The 18,156-nt window shown below is 40.7% G+C and overlaps 1 protein-coding gene across 2 annotated transcripts in view; it reads right to left on the reverse strand.

The window, feature by feature from the left end:
• The window catches only part of prkd2 (protein kinase D2), a 28,682-nt gene extending 12,345 nt beyond the window's left edge, over nucleotides 1–16,337 (reverse strand). For both annotated transcript variants that reach the window (XM_026321253.2, XM_026321243.2), the window contains exon 1: nucleotides 15,340–16,337. In XM_026321253.2, the coding sequence (XP_026177038.1) occupies nucleotides 15,340–15,666 (327 nt within the window). In that variant the 5' untranslated portion in view covers nucleotides 15,667–16,337. The remainder of the gene's footprint in view (nucleotides 1–15,339) is intronic.
• Nucleotides 16,338–18,156: the final 1,819 nt, after the last annotated feature.

An 18,156-nucleotide genomic window follows, 5' to 3' on the forward strand; every position in this document is an offset into this window, starting at 1 on the left:
TTAAGCACTTGTACTGATCCCACCTGCAATTACAACAAACATATTAACTCTTCGCAAGGTTTCAAGTATGCAAAATGCATTTGCCTATTTACATGTCAGCACATGCAAAAGAAAAATACGACTGGTCTGAAAAATACGCAAAGTCCAGGAAAACTGTCAACCAAGCGGCACCGACGAGCCGACCGCACGGAAATGTCACGGTGATCGTAGTCGACGCGGCAACAAAGTTGAAATGGTGCGGTAGTTGCCCGACAACGATGCGGCATCGGTGCAGTGGGGGCGAGGCAACGAGATAGCGACTCGTTAGCAGTACGACAACGATGCGATAACGACGCGGCAGTGACGCGGTGGGGATGCGGCAACGACGCGACAGTCACGCGGTAAGGGTGCGACATCGACGCGGTTGCGGTGCGGCAGTGACGATATATTTTTGAGAAACCCGTCGTATTTTTCAGAGACCATTCAGTTTTCAACATGTAAGCCCGACGGTGCTGTTCGATACCTGCTATTAACTCCAATATGTTTGCTCACTTTCCCAAGCAAATCCAGAAACAAGGTTTGTCATATTATCCTGCACTTACTGTCCAAAACATACACAATGACCTGACCACAACTGCAGTTGCCATTATCATTCCAACTCCCCAAAACCACAGTTCCCTCAGTAAAAATCATTTTCATCTTTTCTTCTTTCACTTTTCAGTGAAATTACAGGCTGCAGAGAGCAACGTGGTGAAAAATTGTCTTGTAGTTACACAATCATCCTTATATGATTGTGTGTATTCTTAGGGCAGGAGTATTGTTGCACACGTGTGTGTATACACATTCTGCAGACAAAGACCTGGCTGTATTATCATATGCATGGTAGATTGCCTGGAGATAGGGCTGTGTTTCTCACTGCTTTCTTTCAGTTTCCAGGGATCAAGTTGCCCCATATTGCCTGCACTATTCCTGCAGCTCCTCGGGCCAGTGAAGCCATTATGAGTGAAATGAATTATGGACTAGGCTTTCTTTACCCCAACCCCTCCCCTTGTTTCCAGCCACTCTTATTTCTCTCTTCAATGCTGAGTTTATCAACTATAGCAAGAAAAGGACACATGAAGAAGATGTTCAGTCATCCTTTCTGGGCTTTAAGACCCACTAGTTTTGTCCTCAATATGCCTCCCTCCCTCACTTGCATGCTGTTGTAAAGTTATGTTAACTTTTCAGTGAAATTACAAACCTCAAGGAGAAAAGTGTTGTCACACAGACACGTATACGTGATGCAGACACACTGGCAGATTGGCTTTTGAATTCACATCCTCTTGGTTTGTTTAGTTCCTTGTCGACCACCTCAGCTCCAGTTCATATGATGCAGATCAGAAGCACAGAGTGAGTGTTTTGTTGTCTGTAGTGCAGGAAGTCCAACTACAACCTGTGGAATATGTGACAATGACCTAATCCTCCCTTCCTCTTATACTTCACTTTATGCTTAGACATGCATATTATGAAAGCATCACTCTAACTTCTTGCAAAGTTCTGAGAAATGAATGACTGAAATGAATGAATGAAAAAAGTTTTAAAAATGAAGAGCACCAGGGGTGTGTAGAGTTATTCTCAACACTTCATCAATCCACCGATGTCCAATCAAGTCTGCTTCATTTTACTTTTGAGGGCTTGTCAAACGGCTGTAGCAGTGTATCTAAATATAGACCCCCCCCCCCATATATGAAGACTCTGCATGTGTGAAGAACACAAACTCTTTTATGTCCTGCTGAGAATGCCGCTTACTGCTGCTTTTCATCCTCCCCATCACTTCCCCTCCAGCAGCTCAGCATGAGCCACCTTTAACCACCAAGCCGCACACACACTCGCTCAAAATCAGATTAATGCAACAGCTCACATGCCATCTATCCATAGCAGTGCAGTTAACAGACATGAAAATTTATAAACATTCTTATAATCCATCAATGAGGTTGTGGATGTAACTTGTAATGTGCTATCATCTTAAATATTCACATGACGCAAAGCACAATGCTCTGGATGTAACTTGTACTCTACCAACTGCTCTGTCAGTGGTTGTAGTTGGTGCTTCCTTGGAATCAGCATGACATTTTTCCCCCACATGAAGGGAAACTCCACAAGGTTCACGAAATTACCAAGAATGGACTTCTTTGTCTGTCCTCTGTACAGTCCCATTCAATACACCATATATGATTATTTTTACTTATTTGGTAATAGTGCTCCCAGTGGTACTATCCACTGTTATTTTTGTAATGACGTTAGTGTTATTAGTCTTACCAGTAGTACAAGTATTATTGTTTTTCATTAACTCTATAACACAGGAAACTGCCACTTCGAACGTGTGGTTTATAGTTTGTGAAAGGTATCAAGCGACATGTATAAACATATGTGGATTTTTGGAGAAATGTCATATTAAATGTGGAACAGAAAAAAAAAATCTGCAATAGCAGCAATTTGTTAATTTAATAATGGGGGCATCTTCTGTTCAGTGTATGAAACAAAAATCCAAAGTTATCACGTCTTTGCGCTGAGAGTATAGTTCATCTCCCACATTCTGCACAATGTAGTTAAGACTGAAAAATTCAACTTTTCCCAGTTGCAGTTGTTGCTTTGTTTCTAATAGTGCAGTGAAGACTAACTGGAGGGCTGAGATGTTACAGAAGCTGGAAAAAGATAAACTTCCCTGAGTCGTGTGCACTGCACTTCTGCAGAATCGAAACGGGCCGAACTCCAATGATGACAACACACTATCAACTACAGAAAATTAGTGTCAATAAACTTCAAGTTGGGGTGTGTCTTACAGTGTATGCTGGGCTCTGTGACTGTTATTGCCTTACATGGCCCTGCATGCAGACATCTTTCTGCAACAGAAGTTGGTTATCACAACAGGAACATTATCCAGCCGGTTTATGGTCAAGAGGAAACACACTGCATCCCTTCAAACAACAGACATTGTTTAAACATCCATGTCTTGCTGGGTAACAAATCATACAGCCTCTCACGTGTATGCATGTACACACTCACATTGTTATCTACACACATTCTCGTGGATCAGGGTGATGTGTTGAGATGCACCTGCGCTTTATTGTGTCTGTGTGAATTTAAGCTTTTGAATTCCTATTTCTCTTTGAGACACAAACCCTAACTGTTGGAGCATAACTGTCTTTAATCCTTGTTAATATGTCAGGCACGGGACTCAAAAAGAAGCACCCCACCTTTCTGAAAGTGATGAGGTGTTTAATGAAGGGTTGCCGTGGCAACGGACATGTAAAGACGTCAATGATTTGCCCTCATTAGCTCCTGACAACAACTTGGCGCAACACAGGAATTTTTCCTTTTGTACTGACAGCGGTAGTGATGGAACAAACACTTTAGTGGCCCGGCAATTCTATTTTTAACCTCATAGCAATCACATGCTGACAAAGAGATGGAGCAGATGACAACAAAGATAGACCTCCCTCAGTCACCTGTAGCATCTGTACTGAAGACTAATCTGTCTTTACAAAGAGTAAACATAAATTGTTGTCTTATAAACACACAAATCACATAAGCGAGTGACTGCTCTGTGCCAGGACGACAAGGAATTAAGTAATACCCATGACGTCAGCTGACTGCTGGGCTTGGCAGACACAAAGAGGGAAAACAAAGGCTGAATCAACACAGAAAAAGTGTACACAAGGAAGCACACCTGAAAAGCTGAATGACGTTGTGCAGTTTACCATCCTCTTATGATTTTTCATTATAATAAACTCAATGACTTGATAGTTGTTTTTTTTTTTTTTACTTTGTCAGCAGGCTTTCACACAAGCAGTAACTTACAAATACACCGGTGATCACAGGCTTCCTGTTTCTTTCACAGGTTTTTGCCTGTTTTCACCCTCAAGTGCTGAGAGATACAGACACTCAGTATTTTATCAATTTCAGTAATGGCAATTTGTTTAATGCGATCAGGATCTATGCAATAAAACTGATGGTTGATATGAAACAGAGTGCACGGGGTAAAGGTGTGACGCACTGGGCTATACGTTGGAGAGAAAAATTGTTTTTTGGTAGATAAGGCTAAGAGTCGTATTATAGATAATCTCTTTCCTACCAACGAAGCACAAATTGGCAAAGTGCTGATGTAAACAAGTGGCTTAAAACTCTACAATCCACTGTGACTGTACATTCATTTCCCATATTTTGCAGGGCCAAAGCAGAGATACACTTCCAGTAAATACTGAAATGAACTCTGGAAAAAACAAGCACATTGCTCTGCTTTAATGGAATTTAACTCTGGATATGTAGTATAAACTTCAGTCCTGCCAGTGACTCTTTCAGAAGCACTGGCTTGTTTTTACATGTTTCTTTGGGTGCTGCGTAAAGGTACAACAGGTCTATATAATGAGCTAGAATACTGTGCCGTATATACTAGGCCTTTATGGTTTCCTCTGACTCTTCTCTGAGCACACGCATCATTCAGGACAACAGATGCTAAATCAGGTTCAGATTCCTGACCTGCTAGTTCTGACATACCAAAGATAACTGAGTAAATCTGAGCTCCTGGAGGAGGGAGTGTCAAATCTGGTCACACAAACACGTGCTAACGCAAAAAAACCCACCAGGGCTGAATACACAGAAACACAAAATGCTACAGTGACTATGCAAATAAGGTACAGACACACAAACATCCACACCTATTAATTTCACAATGGTAGAAAAGTGTCAGGCACACGATGTGAAGAAATACAAACAGTCTGAGTTTCATACACACACAATATAAAAACAAACATATGGTCAGTTCGACACGTTTCCTGCATACCACAAAGAACCATTGTATCCAACACGAATGAAAAACATTCAAAAAGAGCATGGAGGTCAAGTGTAAATGTATACATGAGTATATGCACACGTCACAGTGAATAAAGAGAAACCAAGCAGGAGTCTGTAAAAACAGACAAACTTCACAGAAAAGGCAGACGAAAGTGCGTGTGTGTGTGTGCGTGTGTGCGTGTATGTGTGTGTGTGTGTGTGTGCAGTCAGTATGTGCAAGATGTTTAGCCTAAAGCAGAAACACAGCGACAAAGCATTTCATTCTGCTCCAAGCATCAAGGAGGATGAGGAGGTAACATGAGAGCTGTGACCAGGCATGAGAGAGGGATCTGGGGATAAAGGAGACACGCACTGGTGGTCTGAACCAGCTTTTGCTCCCGTCTCCATTAACCCCCACCATCTTCCTCCTCCTCTGTGTTTCCTTGGCTTGGTTCTGAGCAGGTAACCCAAAGGGAAGCTTGGATTTGATGTTCCAACATCAAAAATGTTTCAACAATATGACTATGTAAAATTCTTCTAAAACTATTACGCTCAGTTGTTAAAAGTGGCTACACATATGTAAGAAAAGAAGATTGTGGTGATTATGTTCAAATCAACAGAATGAGATTTGGTTCCAGTTCATTCATGTCAGCAAATTCATTTATCTGATACATGTATTAAGCTCCAACCGCCTGGAGTACCTGTGTTTGTTTTTAGTTGTAACTATGTCTTTGTCTCTAGATTCTTATAGGTGCTTCAGAGGTCACGTGTTAGTTTTTCCCATCGTAGTGCTTGTAAAAGGCACACTGACAAATCCGGCACTGCAGCTGAGACTGCCAGTGAAGACAGGGTTTCACTTTTGTTAATGTTCAGCAGCCCTGAAGCAGTTTGCTGAAGGGATCAAGTATGCTGCCATTCAGATATTGTGCAAATCTACAGATAGTTTAAAAAAAAAAAAGTAAAAGAGGAGTGAACATTAATGTGTTACCTCATACTGTGGAGCAGATATAGCAAGATCTTATCAAACTCAAAACAGAGATTGTAACGTTTCTTTAACTCCAGTCTATCATTGGGTAATTCCATCATTCCTTTCAACATAATGTCATGTACAGTACAAAGTAGAAGAGAAAGAAGGTTCCTTGTAATAATTTATTCAAGAAACTAATCTTCCAATTTTACCAATGCTGCTAAAACAGAAAGACTTTGTTTTTTTAAAGTTACAGTTTTGAATGCAGATTACAACAGGTGGATGGAAATGTGCACACTTGTGTTGAGGTTGCATCTTATATATTTTTTTAGAAACTTTCATGGACTTTAGATGTTTTTCACTCTATCAAGCTCTATATTTTCACTTCCCTAAATCCTAACAAGCCTAGTAATCAGCTACTATTTCTTCAGCTTCAGCTTTAAGTCAACCTTAGTTCTCCAGAGTCACCATGAAGAAGAAGAAGAAGCCACTAGCACATTATTGTATGCACATTCTCGAAAGCCATGGACACAAACAGATAAAGTTCTAAGGTGAGAGCCACAATAGTCACATAACTGCAGTGTGAGTCATGCCAGTCCTCCTTTATGCCTGTCCCTTCTCCTCTCCACATGCTGTTTCTTTCCCTCCTTTCAGTCCTCCCCTCCTGTCCTGTCCTGTGTATGGCATGGCTTTAGATCCTAATTGAAAGAAAGGGAGCAAGAAAATGCTCAGGCCTACACTGAACGACAGTCATGTGACAACCATGTGGTTACATTGATGTCGCTGAGTTTTTGTTGCTTCACCCTGGTTCTACTTGAAAGAACAACCACTGTGCCATGCTGTATCTTTACTCTGTTTTGCTTTACACAAATACAGACGTGCAGAAGAGCCACTCTGCTTTCACTATGATTTAGCTGCCACCACATGTGCAAACTGATTCAATAACCTATGATTATTCTGATGCTATATCAAAGTGGTTGTTGTACCTTCATTTGTATTAATGTGTGGATAAGTAATCCCTATAATACTGTAATTATAGACGTGATTATTATATAATGCTAAATATATTGGTTAATATTCTATTGCTTAAACACCATACTGGGAACTAAAGGCCACACACTATTTCCAGTTGTTTCTTCTACTGTTCCCTCTTCAATATTGATGTCATGTGTTTATCTACTGAGGTCAGACCGTGGTTGTTTGCTTTTCCCTTCATAACTGAGTGTCCCCTTCATGCAGAGATATACACATACCGGCACCTCACGATATGTCTGGGCCACCGCTGCACCCTCACACTGACCCCATTGTCTGCTGTCGTCCAAGAACGCTCTTTCACGCACACATTTCATGCACATGATATTAGAACAGCAAATAGTTTCATGCCCTGTAAAGGCATAGCTCTCCCTGTGTTTCCATGAAATTAAGCAAGTTTATGTATAACTTCATTAAAAGAAAAAAAAAAAAAAGAAAGAACTAACAAGGATGTCTGGTCCCTTACAATTCAGCGTTTTCAAAGGGACTCATTAACAGAATATGAAAGTGTGTATGTGTTTATCTACCAATGATCTCCAGTACTCCCTCTTGTCTGAAAGAAGCCTCTGTTGTGTGTTTGCCTCACAAGAGAAGAAATTTTCTCTTAAGTGGCTGGTACAAGCTCTCCTCATGGTTAGATGGCACAAAATGCCGCTGAGCTCTGCTCTGTGGCTCAAATTGGATTACGGCACAAAATCGTTTTTACCGATGCTAATCGCTGGATTAGTATCATAAGGTCTCCTTTGCGCAGGAGCAAGAGAAGGAATGCAGGGGTCTACGAGGCTGCACTGGCTCTAGAAATACAATGAGCAAGATTTCGGGTATCATTTAAGGAAATATTTTTCATACTGGTTGTGAAAATACTATACTCACTAAAATCATTAGTGGGATCTGGAAACTTGGCAATATCTTATTACACATAAAAACTGTGGCTGTGACATTCTTAGAGCTGTGGAAAGTATAACAGATCAAAATACAAGAGTAGCTGCTCATTTGCTCAGATATTACAGCTCTTCTTTTCTTCTTTTTGTAAACACAGGTCTGCTCAAAACTGGACTTGATCATCTAAATGTTCCTTTATTTACTTATCAGACTTCTTAATGTCCACGTGTAGCCAGATTTTCTATTCCCTTTGATTTTGCAGGATACCATTTTCATGACTTACACGAGTGACGGTCAAAACTACGAACATCGCATTCAACAATAATCACACAAACATGTAAAAGCCGCTCCATTCCAAGAGCCACAGCTTCAGAGAGACATCTTTTTAGTCACGCTGTGCCTCTTCGTGGCCATTATAAGTCTATTAGTAGTCATTTGGTATCTTTTTTATGATGTTTTGTCTATTTTGTGGTTGTTTAGCATCTCTTTGTGCAAATTTTCTGTCTCTTTGTGGATGTTTCTTTTTTTCTCTTTGACCATAACTCAATGGACTCCTGTGTCTGTCCCTACTAGGTTCATTTAATAATCCATCCATGATAATAATAATCATTTGACCTTTTTGTGCATTACATCTCAAAAAAGCTCTTTGAGTATCACAACGTCAACTACTGCCTCTCAAGATTTAAAAACTTCTAAATGTTTAGCTGTTATCCTATTTATTTCTCTCCGTTTGATAAACATCCTTGTCACTGTGCTCTGGACAGCAACGTATGCTTTGAATAATCAAATGTCCTTGGGCGGACTAAGCTTCCCTTGTAGCACACCACCGTCAAGCCGGAGATACCAGGCAGAGTCAATCATGTAAAGCTGTTCCGCTACCATGCAAATCTACACACACACAGACACACCGACACACCGACACACCGACACACACACACACACACACACACACACACACACACACACACACACACACACACACGCAGACACACACACACGCAGACACACACACACACACGCGGAGTGACATAGGGAGGTTTGGGTAAGCAGAACTGATACATATTGCTGCAGGTCTACCTCCTTCTAAACAACCACCATTTCCTTTACAGCAGTAAGGTTTTATGAGATAAGTAATTATAACTACTGTGATGTGCAGAACATTTGGTTAAACTTGCCTGAGTTTGGTCAGCAGCTGCGTTATCTTCACTGAGACATTAAGGTGTGGTTTCTTCTTTCACTTGCATGTCCACCTGCCAGTGTCTTGCTAATTGACTGGCATTTATTAATTTACTGACAAAGGTTTAAGCTGATAAACAGAGTGTATTTGCCTGGTTGCTCTGACACATGCAGGGGACTTTTCACTAATACAAACAGCAAGAGAAAACACCTGTGATATTAGATCTGCACTGTACTGCACAGTGGATGAAAAGTGCAGCTGGAGGTTGTGATTTAGGCTCAGATTAAGTCAGCGTCCTCACCTATGGTGGTGATGAACGTGGACCTCTGTTGTCATACAAACAATATGACTTTGTCACGCTGCGCCTGTATCTACAAAATCAGGGCCAAAAGTTACATTACGCTACATTGTGTGTGTGAGCGTATGTGTAGAGAATACATGTGCAAGCGAGTGAGGTAAACAGGAGGTGGTGTGTTACTGTGCATGATCCCATTCCCAGGGCCAAACTGCTTCTCCAGGGAGAGAGATAAAGAAACAGGCTTTTCCAAAACGGAGGTGGAAACAATGGTCAGGGCAGGGGCTCTTAGTCACAGCTGTGTGTGTATATGTGTGTGTAGCTACTGATATCACTTTGTGTTTTTAACCAACTAAGTAGAAAACAAACATCTGTCCTGAGTTCTCTTTATTCTAAAGAGTTAAAACAGTGAGTAATAAGAGGAATTGTAGGTAAAAGTTGAAGCTACACCACTAACAGGGAGGCTAAGCTGGTATGACTTGTTCAGTCCTGTACTACAGCATAAATGTAGTAGCGTGCCTCCATGGCCAACCAGTGCTAATACGACACAGCTTACTGGCTGTTGAAAATGTTGTAACTCATCATGGATTAATCTGCAGACATGTTCAACAATCCAGTACGTGACCACAGGCGACAGAACTCAACAGGTTTTCACTTGTGTTCAAACGGTGACATAGTTGCGAACACGCAGGGTGCAGCACACCCACTGACGTCAGCCCCAATCGTCGTACATCTCATTAATGATGAAACACAACAAGTTAAGCTGGCACGCCTTTTGGAAAACCAGTCAATGGAGGAAACACAAAGGCAGACATGACCCCGCAGTATGTTAACTGTGCTGTTCTGTTGAAACAGTCGAATCGTGACTAGACTGGTCACTAACTGCTTAACAAATTGGAGGTTAGGATTTGTATTTCATCACTTCCTGGAGAGTAAACATCCTCTAAACCTATACTCCGCTGGCTCACGCGACCAGGCAAGAGTGTGAATTTTCCCATGGACAGTGTAAACAAACAGTGACACTGACAGGGAGGCCAGAAACAACAGGAGGACAAATGTGTGGAGAAGTAAGTGGATGAAGTGGGAAGAAGAGGCGGCAGAGCGTGAGAGGAACTTGATGGTAGTGCAGGCAGAAGGGGCCAGAGATGAGCAGATAAGGCGCGGGAGTACAGGATCCAAGGTGGAGAGGGAAAGGCATGAGAGTGGGTAGAGTAAGAGGTTGTTCTCCTGAAGGCAGTGATAGGAAACAGAGTCAAGGACAGGAATATATTCTGTGGGCGAATGATTACAAAAAAAGTTTCCAATAAGAAAAAAGCTACAAAAAGAAAATGAACCATGTAGATCAGGTGAGCACGGAGGTAAAATGTCCTCATCATGAGGACGAGGGGTTTGGGCAGCTGTAGGTAGCCTGGCTAAATGGGATTTTGTGATCACTATTACCTGATGACTGAAGGTGGGTTTTTGATTTCTGGCCTAAATTACAGTGATTAATGCTCAGATAGGGGAGACTGTAAACAAAAACTGTAAGGATGGCTATTAACTCTGGGTTGGTGTTGGAAGTCGGAGCCAGGAGAGAGTGTGCTCTTCCACAGAGAAGTGAATGGAAAAACATGTCAGTGGAATACTAGGAGGGAGCCTGTGAATAAACAGAGCCGGTGACTCACCCTTTCTGGGATGGGAGAGATGACCGCGGGCGGGGGTGTGGGGTACCAAACTGCCTCCACTACCCCTCTAAACACACCAATGTAGGCATTCATGCATACACAAACAGTTCAACTCATGTGTCGCTGGCCCAGGACAAACTTTCTATTGTCCAAATCACCCACCTAAAGCTGCAGCTCCTAGCAGGGCAGGAGTTTTGTATTTAGGGGATTTTGGGGATTTGCTGTGTGTGTGTGACTGGTCTAACAAGGCCCAGGCTCTTGGTGTCTTTTTCTTTGTGGGAATAAAGGTACTTTTCAGTTTTGCCATCTTACTTACAAAAAAAAATTTTAAAAAAGTGTCTCACTCAACAGAAACACCTCTATATTGCAAAGAATTGCATTTATTTAAACACAAATTGAGACTGCAAACCTAGTAAGGTAACCTATTCTAAATTAAACGAATAAATATTCTATTCTAATAAATTAATCCCTATGGAAAAATTAATTTGACTCATCATCACCTTTTATAGATGGTGAGCTGTTTTTCATTTAGATTAGAACTGTAACAAAATCACATTCAGGCGTTTTGGGTTAGGAGGAAACGGAAACACCCTTAGGAAACACATGCAAACTCCATGCAGAAAGACTCAGTGTTATCTGTGGTGCAGTTATCTTACAGTAGACTTCACCCATCGGTAATGGACAGGGAAAGAACAACTTCAAACTCTCATGACTATCCTGTGGGTTTTTAGTTAAATCAACCTACACACATTCAAATAGAAGTGGATTCCACCAACATCCATTTTCCTTTCATTTTTAACCCCTTCTTTCATCTTGTTCAGCTCTTTGGTATAAATTGTTTACACTGACTAAAATGTCCTTTATTTCGCTGACAGGGTTTTCTAAATAAGATGCTGTGGAGCAGGAACCGCAAACTGGTACCCAAAGTATATATAAATTTCTGCTGTGGAATCAACATTCCTTGCTCCATCTAAAAATACAGAAAATGTTACATCCACATGGGTGTTGCCATGTTAGATGCTGTGTGGGACGGTGGCCTTGATACTCAGTTGAAACAGACAAGGTTGCTTAAAAATTGACTCTACTACAGTGTCAGACTTTGATTATTTTCTTGTTTCTGTCTCTGTGGACTTTCTGGCAATATTAAGTCCTTGCTGGAGTGAGCTTACCCAAAATTTCATGCACACATGCACACACACACACACACACACACACACACACACACACACACGAGGGAACAAATGCACAGAAATGAACCGAGAACAGAGAAAGTTGGTATTTCTGATCAAGTCACCCCATCACTTCAAACCGTCCACCTTGGGTTATGCTGACCAACAAACAGCAACAGGCCAATAGGGGCAGTACTCAAAGCTTTCTAGCACAGAGAGTTTCTCCTTGTAACAAAATTCCTAAAATGATGATGTTTTTCAAGAATTTCTCCATACAATTAAGATGAAGACCTGGTTTAAGAGTTTCTAAAAATGGCAGAAAGACAGATAGGTATAAGAAATATTTCTAAACTTCAGATTAGGTTGCGGAGGAATAATGTTTGTGGTCGATCTCATTAGAGATACACTCTGACCCAATGCTACAATGCCATATTGCCAGAAATAAAACTTCTGCTCTCCCACACCAGTCTCTTGGTTTGTGTTGTGACACTGGGGCTAAATGTTCATTCTGAAAATGGTTTTATGTTCATCTACTAATTTGTAAACACTGTTCCTCTGTCCTCTTGGGTTCTCTGGTTCCTTTATCTGCTTCCGTTGACATTTGCTTGTTCTCTACACACAACCCAAGAGCGCTAGTTAAATAGACTGGCTAGTCGTCACATTAATTGATAAAATGTGAGGCATTTCCTCTTGTTAATATCAAATAGATTAAATGCTACAATTACAAGCATGGCAAATAAAAGCAATAAGAATATAAATATAACTAAATAGTTCATTACATACAACACAGTGTCTTAATAGAAACGTCATTCTATAATTAGGCCTATTGATTTCTCTGGCCAGATTATGACCATTTTCACCAATGGCACTATTGTTAAAAAAAATTTTTTTTTACAGCCTATAGCAATCACAGCTTTTAAAACCACGTCGCACTTAGCAACAGCTTTAACATTTAATGTTCCTAAATCACGCCAAATATAGGACTCCTTACTAGAGGGAATCTCTGAGAGCGTTCTCTAAATGTTTGTGAACCCTGATGCTTAAGCTGCCCCACACATTACTGCATTGTCCTGGCCTGTACAGTTAAAATTTTCAATTGCTGTTACAGCTGTCCAATGCTATATCAGCTCATTCATCCTACCTCCCACTAACCTCACCCAAATTGTATTGAAGTCATGATCAGGTCATTGACTTTAAGCATGTGTAGCATATGATTTGCTATTTTCATTAGTCATAGAGAAGATCTTATGAGTGTTTTTTTCCACATTGTTTTTTAGAAGACTGTTTGTACTGACATTCTTTCTTGCATGTTTTCAAACTGATCCACTGACAACAACACTATAATAACTTACGAAACACAAATCTATGCACTTGATTTATATAGCAATGAAGCATCTAAAGACGTTTATAACAAGACAACTCATTATGATGCTTTTACTTTGAAAATGCTGCAGGTGATGCTTAGTCACAGAGGTAGCTGGCTGGACTATAAAGGGTCATTTTAAATCTTTATCTGGATATTCTGTGGTGTTTTTGGTTTTTTTTTTTATAGAGGATCATTTGCAAACAATGTAAGGAAGGAGTAGTAGTTTTAGTTTGTGAGATAAAACACAAAAAGAGGAAGAATGAAGCCACAACTGAACTGGACAAACAGTCATGCAGTTGCTGTTTAGATTCTGATGATGGTAAGCAATACCACTAACTTGTTCCATAGCTGTTTTCTTCATGAAACACAGCAGGAAGTGTGCCAAAGCATGGATCCCAGCTTTCAGTACTGTACAGTCAAATAAAGTCAAATATGCTGTAGCCTGCAGGTGTAAAATCAGCCCAGCTGACCTAGTTTTTCCACAGAAATTAACCAAGTACCTGACAGGGAACCACTCAAAAGAAAGGAGAGAGCATAGATGGCACTAAAATAGATTAGCAGTGTGTCTGAGCTGAGACAGCTCAGTATTTCCTTGAAGATTGAGGAGAGTTCTTACATTTCAGTGCTGCTCAGCAGACGGTGCAAATATGCTACTCTAATCACCTACCTGGTTGACTAGCGGCCAAAAACACACGGCCGCCTTAAACTACCACCTGAATTCAGCATAATCCTAGTGTGTGTTATACTCTATGTGAATATAGCCTTCAGTTGTCACTGTGAAATTTCTCTGGTCCAATATAACTAAATGAAGCAGTGTTAGCGATTCTCAATAGAAGACTATATTTCCAATTAAGCTCATTGCATTGTTTCCTGTTTCAAAGAGGATGCATATATATACATACATACATACACACACACACACACACACACACGTCCGTTTGATTTGAGGACAAACACTGCTTTGTTGTAGAAAACTACAGCAACATGGAAACAAATTTTAAACCAGGCATGTGGACTGAAAAACTGAAAATTAGTTAAACTGTTTAGACAGCTATGTGGAAAAAAACTGGCCCAGCTTTGGGTTTAATTATAGTCTGTTTAAGATCATCAGCAGGGTTAAAAAAAAACAAACAAGTGTTACATCATGGGCAATGTAAAAGTATAACTTCAAAATAGTTTAGAAAAATCAGCGAAGCATTAAGCAAAGAAACGAAAACCGGCCTAATGTGCTCTTTTAGCATGAAATGCAAAACCTCTGAAGGTGCTATTGAGGAGAAGTGAAAGGGACTTTTGACATGACAAAGTTAGAAAGGTTACAGGCAATGAAGACTGATATGAAGCAGAGATATTATATAGTATATATTAAATGCTGTTCACACCCCATGTGCATTATAAGTTTCTCATCAATATTCTGTAACTGGCTTCACACTTACGTCCTGATGTAAGCGAACGTGTCCCTCAAAAACTGAATCTTTCGTGCTCATTTTTTTTTCCCCCTCATGAATAATGCTTAGTGAAATACAATAAAAGTTCATATAAAGTGCTGCAATCACTGGCCTATATTTCCTGAGTTTAAAGTGTTGTTTCATGTACTGATGCCGGATGAAACTGACTGTGCCATCAAACGTCCCCTGTGCTGGGCTGCTGTGCTAGATGTGGCATAACAAAGCTGAACTGAACACATTATTCTCTTCCAACTGTGGAAGGGAAAAAGTGCTAATTGCTATAATTACAGTGGAGCAGAAACGTGACATTTTGTACATTCCCTCAAACCGTGTCATTTTCCAATGAGAGCAGTGGTTTTGTGGAAGACACTGCAGAAACTGGTCATGTGACAAAGCATAGGCCCAGTTTTACCTGACATGCCACCTTGCCTAGTCTGAACATACTCACAAGCAGCCACACATATATATATATATATATATACACACACACACACACACACACACACACACACACACACACACACACACACACACACACACACACTTCCTACCTTTGTATCAACAATGGAGCAGGCGATTTGTTTCACATAGGCCATGTCAGCAGACTGGGGCATCAGGACAGATTCTCTGGTCAGACCGATCTGGATGATGAAGGACACCCCAGTTGGAGTGGGAGGCACTGAGGGCATCACAGTCCCACCGGGTCCCTGAACTGGTGTCATGTCCATCACAGGAAAGCCACTTTGAGCAGACACAGAGGGCATGGATATGGGAGTCCCCTGCTGCATCACAGTTGAGCCAGGTGGTGAGGAGCCCCCAGGAGGAAAGAAGATCTGGGCCATGGCCCCTGAGGATATACATGGGCTGGCATTAGCCATTCAGAGTCCAGTCTGCTGGCTGCCTGAAGCTCTCACAAACACAGGCCCGGGTGCAGTCTAGAGTTGTCGGAAACCAACGCTCATTCAAGTTGTTTCAGTGAAGGAGAGAGGGTACACACACTGATGAAAGGTGCTCACACACAAACACCCTGTGCAGACAGCCCCGGCTCCTCTGTGTCCTGTGTCCACTCCCCCCCTCCCCTGGGTCTAGGAAGAAATCCTCCAGGAAGTGGTGGCTTTTCCTCCTCTCTGCAGCTACTGTTGCGCTCTCTTGTCGTCAGACTTGTTTTAGTGTCCAGGCATGACAAGTACGATTAATGTGTGTGAGTGCCTTATGAAAGACAGACACACTGAGGGCAAAAACACCCTCTGCTGCTGCTTTTCCTCCTCCACCTTCTTCCCCTCCTTCACCTCTCGTGTCCACAGAAGTTCTTCTGTAGGGGAGAAAGTCCGAAGTGATAGTGAAACTCCCAGCCGTGGGAGAGAAAAAACAAAAACAATACCAAACTTTGTTGTACTTTTCCCCACGCTAAGTTACAAAATGGCCTCCTTAAACAGGAAACTGTGAGAATGAAGGAGAGCAACAGACTGCACTCCTTTTACAAGTCTTGCCCTGTTTCAGTTTCAGCCTCAGTTGAGGCTTTTTTGTGAAAAGAGAGAGACAGAGCTGTCTAAAGGTGCCTCCCTCTCCCCCTCCCCCCTTCCCCTCTCATCTGAGATCTTGCCACAACCAAGGAGGAAGTGAAATGACTGACACAGCCTGAAGCCAACAGACTTTCAGAAAGTCCCGCCCTTTGACTCCCTGCTCCCAGGCTTCTTCTCCTCCCTTTCCTCTTTCTCTCCGCTTTCCCTGGTTTGGGGTTATTTGTCTCATTTGCTCCCTCCCAGAGTCGGGACCGGCAAAGATCCCCTTGCATTGCCTGAGGGGCCAGCTCCACACTCAGAAACCCACCCATCTCTTCCTCAGCGTTCCTCTTACTGCATTAGCCTCTTTCTGTCTGTCTGTGAAAATGCATTTCCTGCCTTATTTTTCACACTGCAGAAAAGGATCAGGCCTATTGCAGTGTTGTTTTTGTGCAAAGTTGACAATCAGGTTTCAGTGAGGTTCTACTTCTGTTGAAAACCTCATCACCTTCAGCTTAATTTTATAATAATTTATTATTATGCTTCTCTGTTTCCAATTCATTAAATTAACCACAGGAAACTGCAGAGGACTGATGAGACAAGAGACCTCAGTAACTCAGCTGCTTCAAATAATATTTGCCACAAGAGGGCAATGTTTGCTAAATTAAAAAAAATAATTATTTCTGCTTTGTTGGCATTTTACCTGTATCTACATGTCAAAAGAGCATACGTTTCTTTAAGGGAGTACAGCTTATCAACATGTCAGCCAATATGTACCAAGACAGAGTATAACATATGTCAAATATGTATTTTTAATTTGTGCATTTAAAAATGTTCACTTACTCTCATGTCTAAACTATACTGTTTTTTTTTTTTGGAAACTTGATCCATATTATAATCCTAAGACATGTGCTACAAATATACAGTATACCTCTAAGACTGACTATTACATTATTTTCACACGGGAAAGGGATGATTGCGCCGCATTTCCAGTTGTATTGCTGTCTGTTACAGGAGGCAAGGAAGATAAAACACGACTCCCAATTCACTGTACAAAATCTTTTTTTTTTTGACATACAACAGGGGACCCGTAAACAAAAAGAGAAAGTCATTTGATACAAGCTAGAATGCAGTTCAAAAATATATAATAAAACAAAATTAATAAAAAGCAGGTCTCTTATCCCTTACAGTTAGAGGAAATAGTTTGAATTCAGCTAAATATGATGTACAAAATATCACACAGTGATAAATTGCTAATAAAAAAATAAAAACACAAAGAAAAGAGAGTCCTTTACCTTGGCCTCTGACTGGGAACAGATTTTTTTTTTTTTTTTTTTTGTTTTACTAATTTTTCTTCATTTTTCAGGTTTTTAACAATTTTGCTTTTTTACAAGTGATACATTGTCACTATCAATCACAAGCAAATTTTATGCCTAGCAAGGAAGAATGAGTCACTTATAATACTACAGTATTCTTACATCTTAATAATCATATTCTTAATCAATGAAAAGAAATGCTAGAAGAAAACAAGGAAATGATGGACATTTACAGCACATATTGGCATCTCTAGTCATTTACAACCTCTGTTTCAATTTTTTTTTTTTTTTTTTTGATGTCTCATACTGATTTGTCTTTATTCTCAAAAATGGGACAGAGGAAAAAAAAAAAAAAAAAAAAAAGCATCACTCTTACTACCGAATAACTGTGAGCCACAGCAGGTTTCACCCATTTACTTACTCCAGATTGTATAAGAAACACCTGCAAAACATTATTTCTGCACCCTGTTTGTTTATTACCACTCCAAACCATATGCATCTACTATTAGATGTAGTGCAAATTGTAGCCAAGTAGTAATTAAATATGATA

This window comes from Mastacembelus armatus, chromosome 13 (genome assembly GCF_900324485.2).
Source record: "Mastacembelus armatus chromosome 13, fMasArm1.2, whole genome shotgun sequence".
Classification (NCBI taxonomy): Eukaryota; Metazoa; Chordata; class Actinopteri; order Synbranchiformes; family Mastacembelidae; genus Mastacembelus; species Mastacembelus armatus.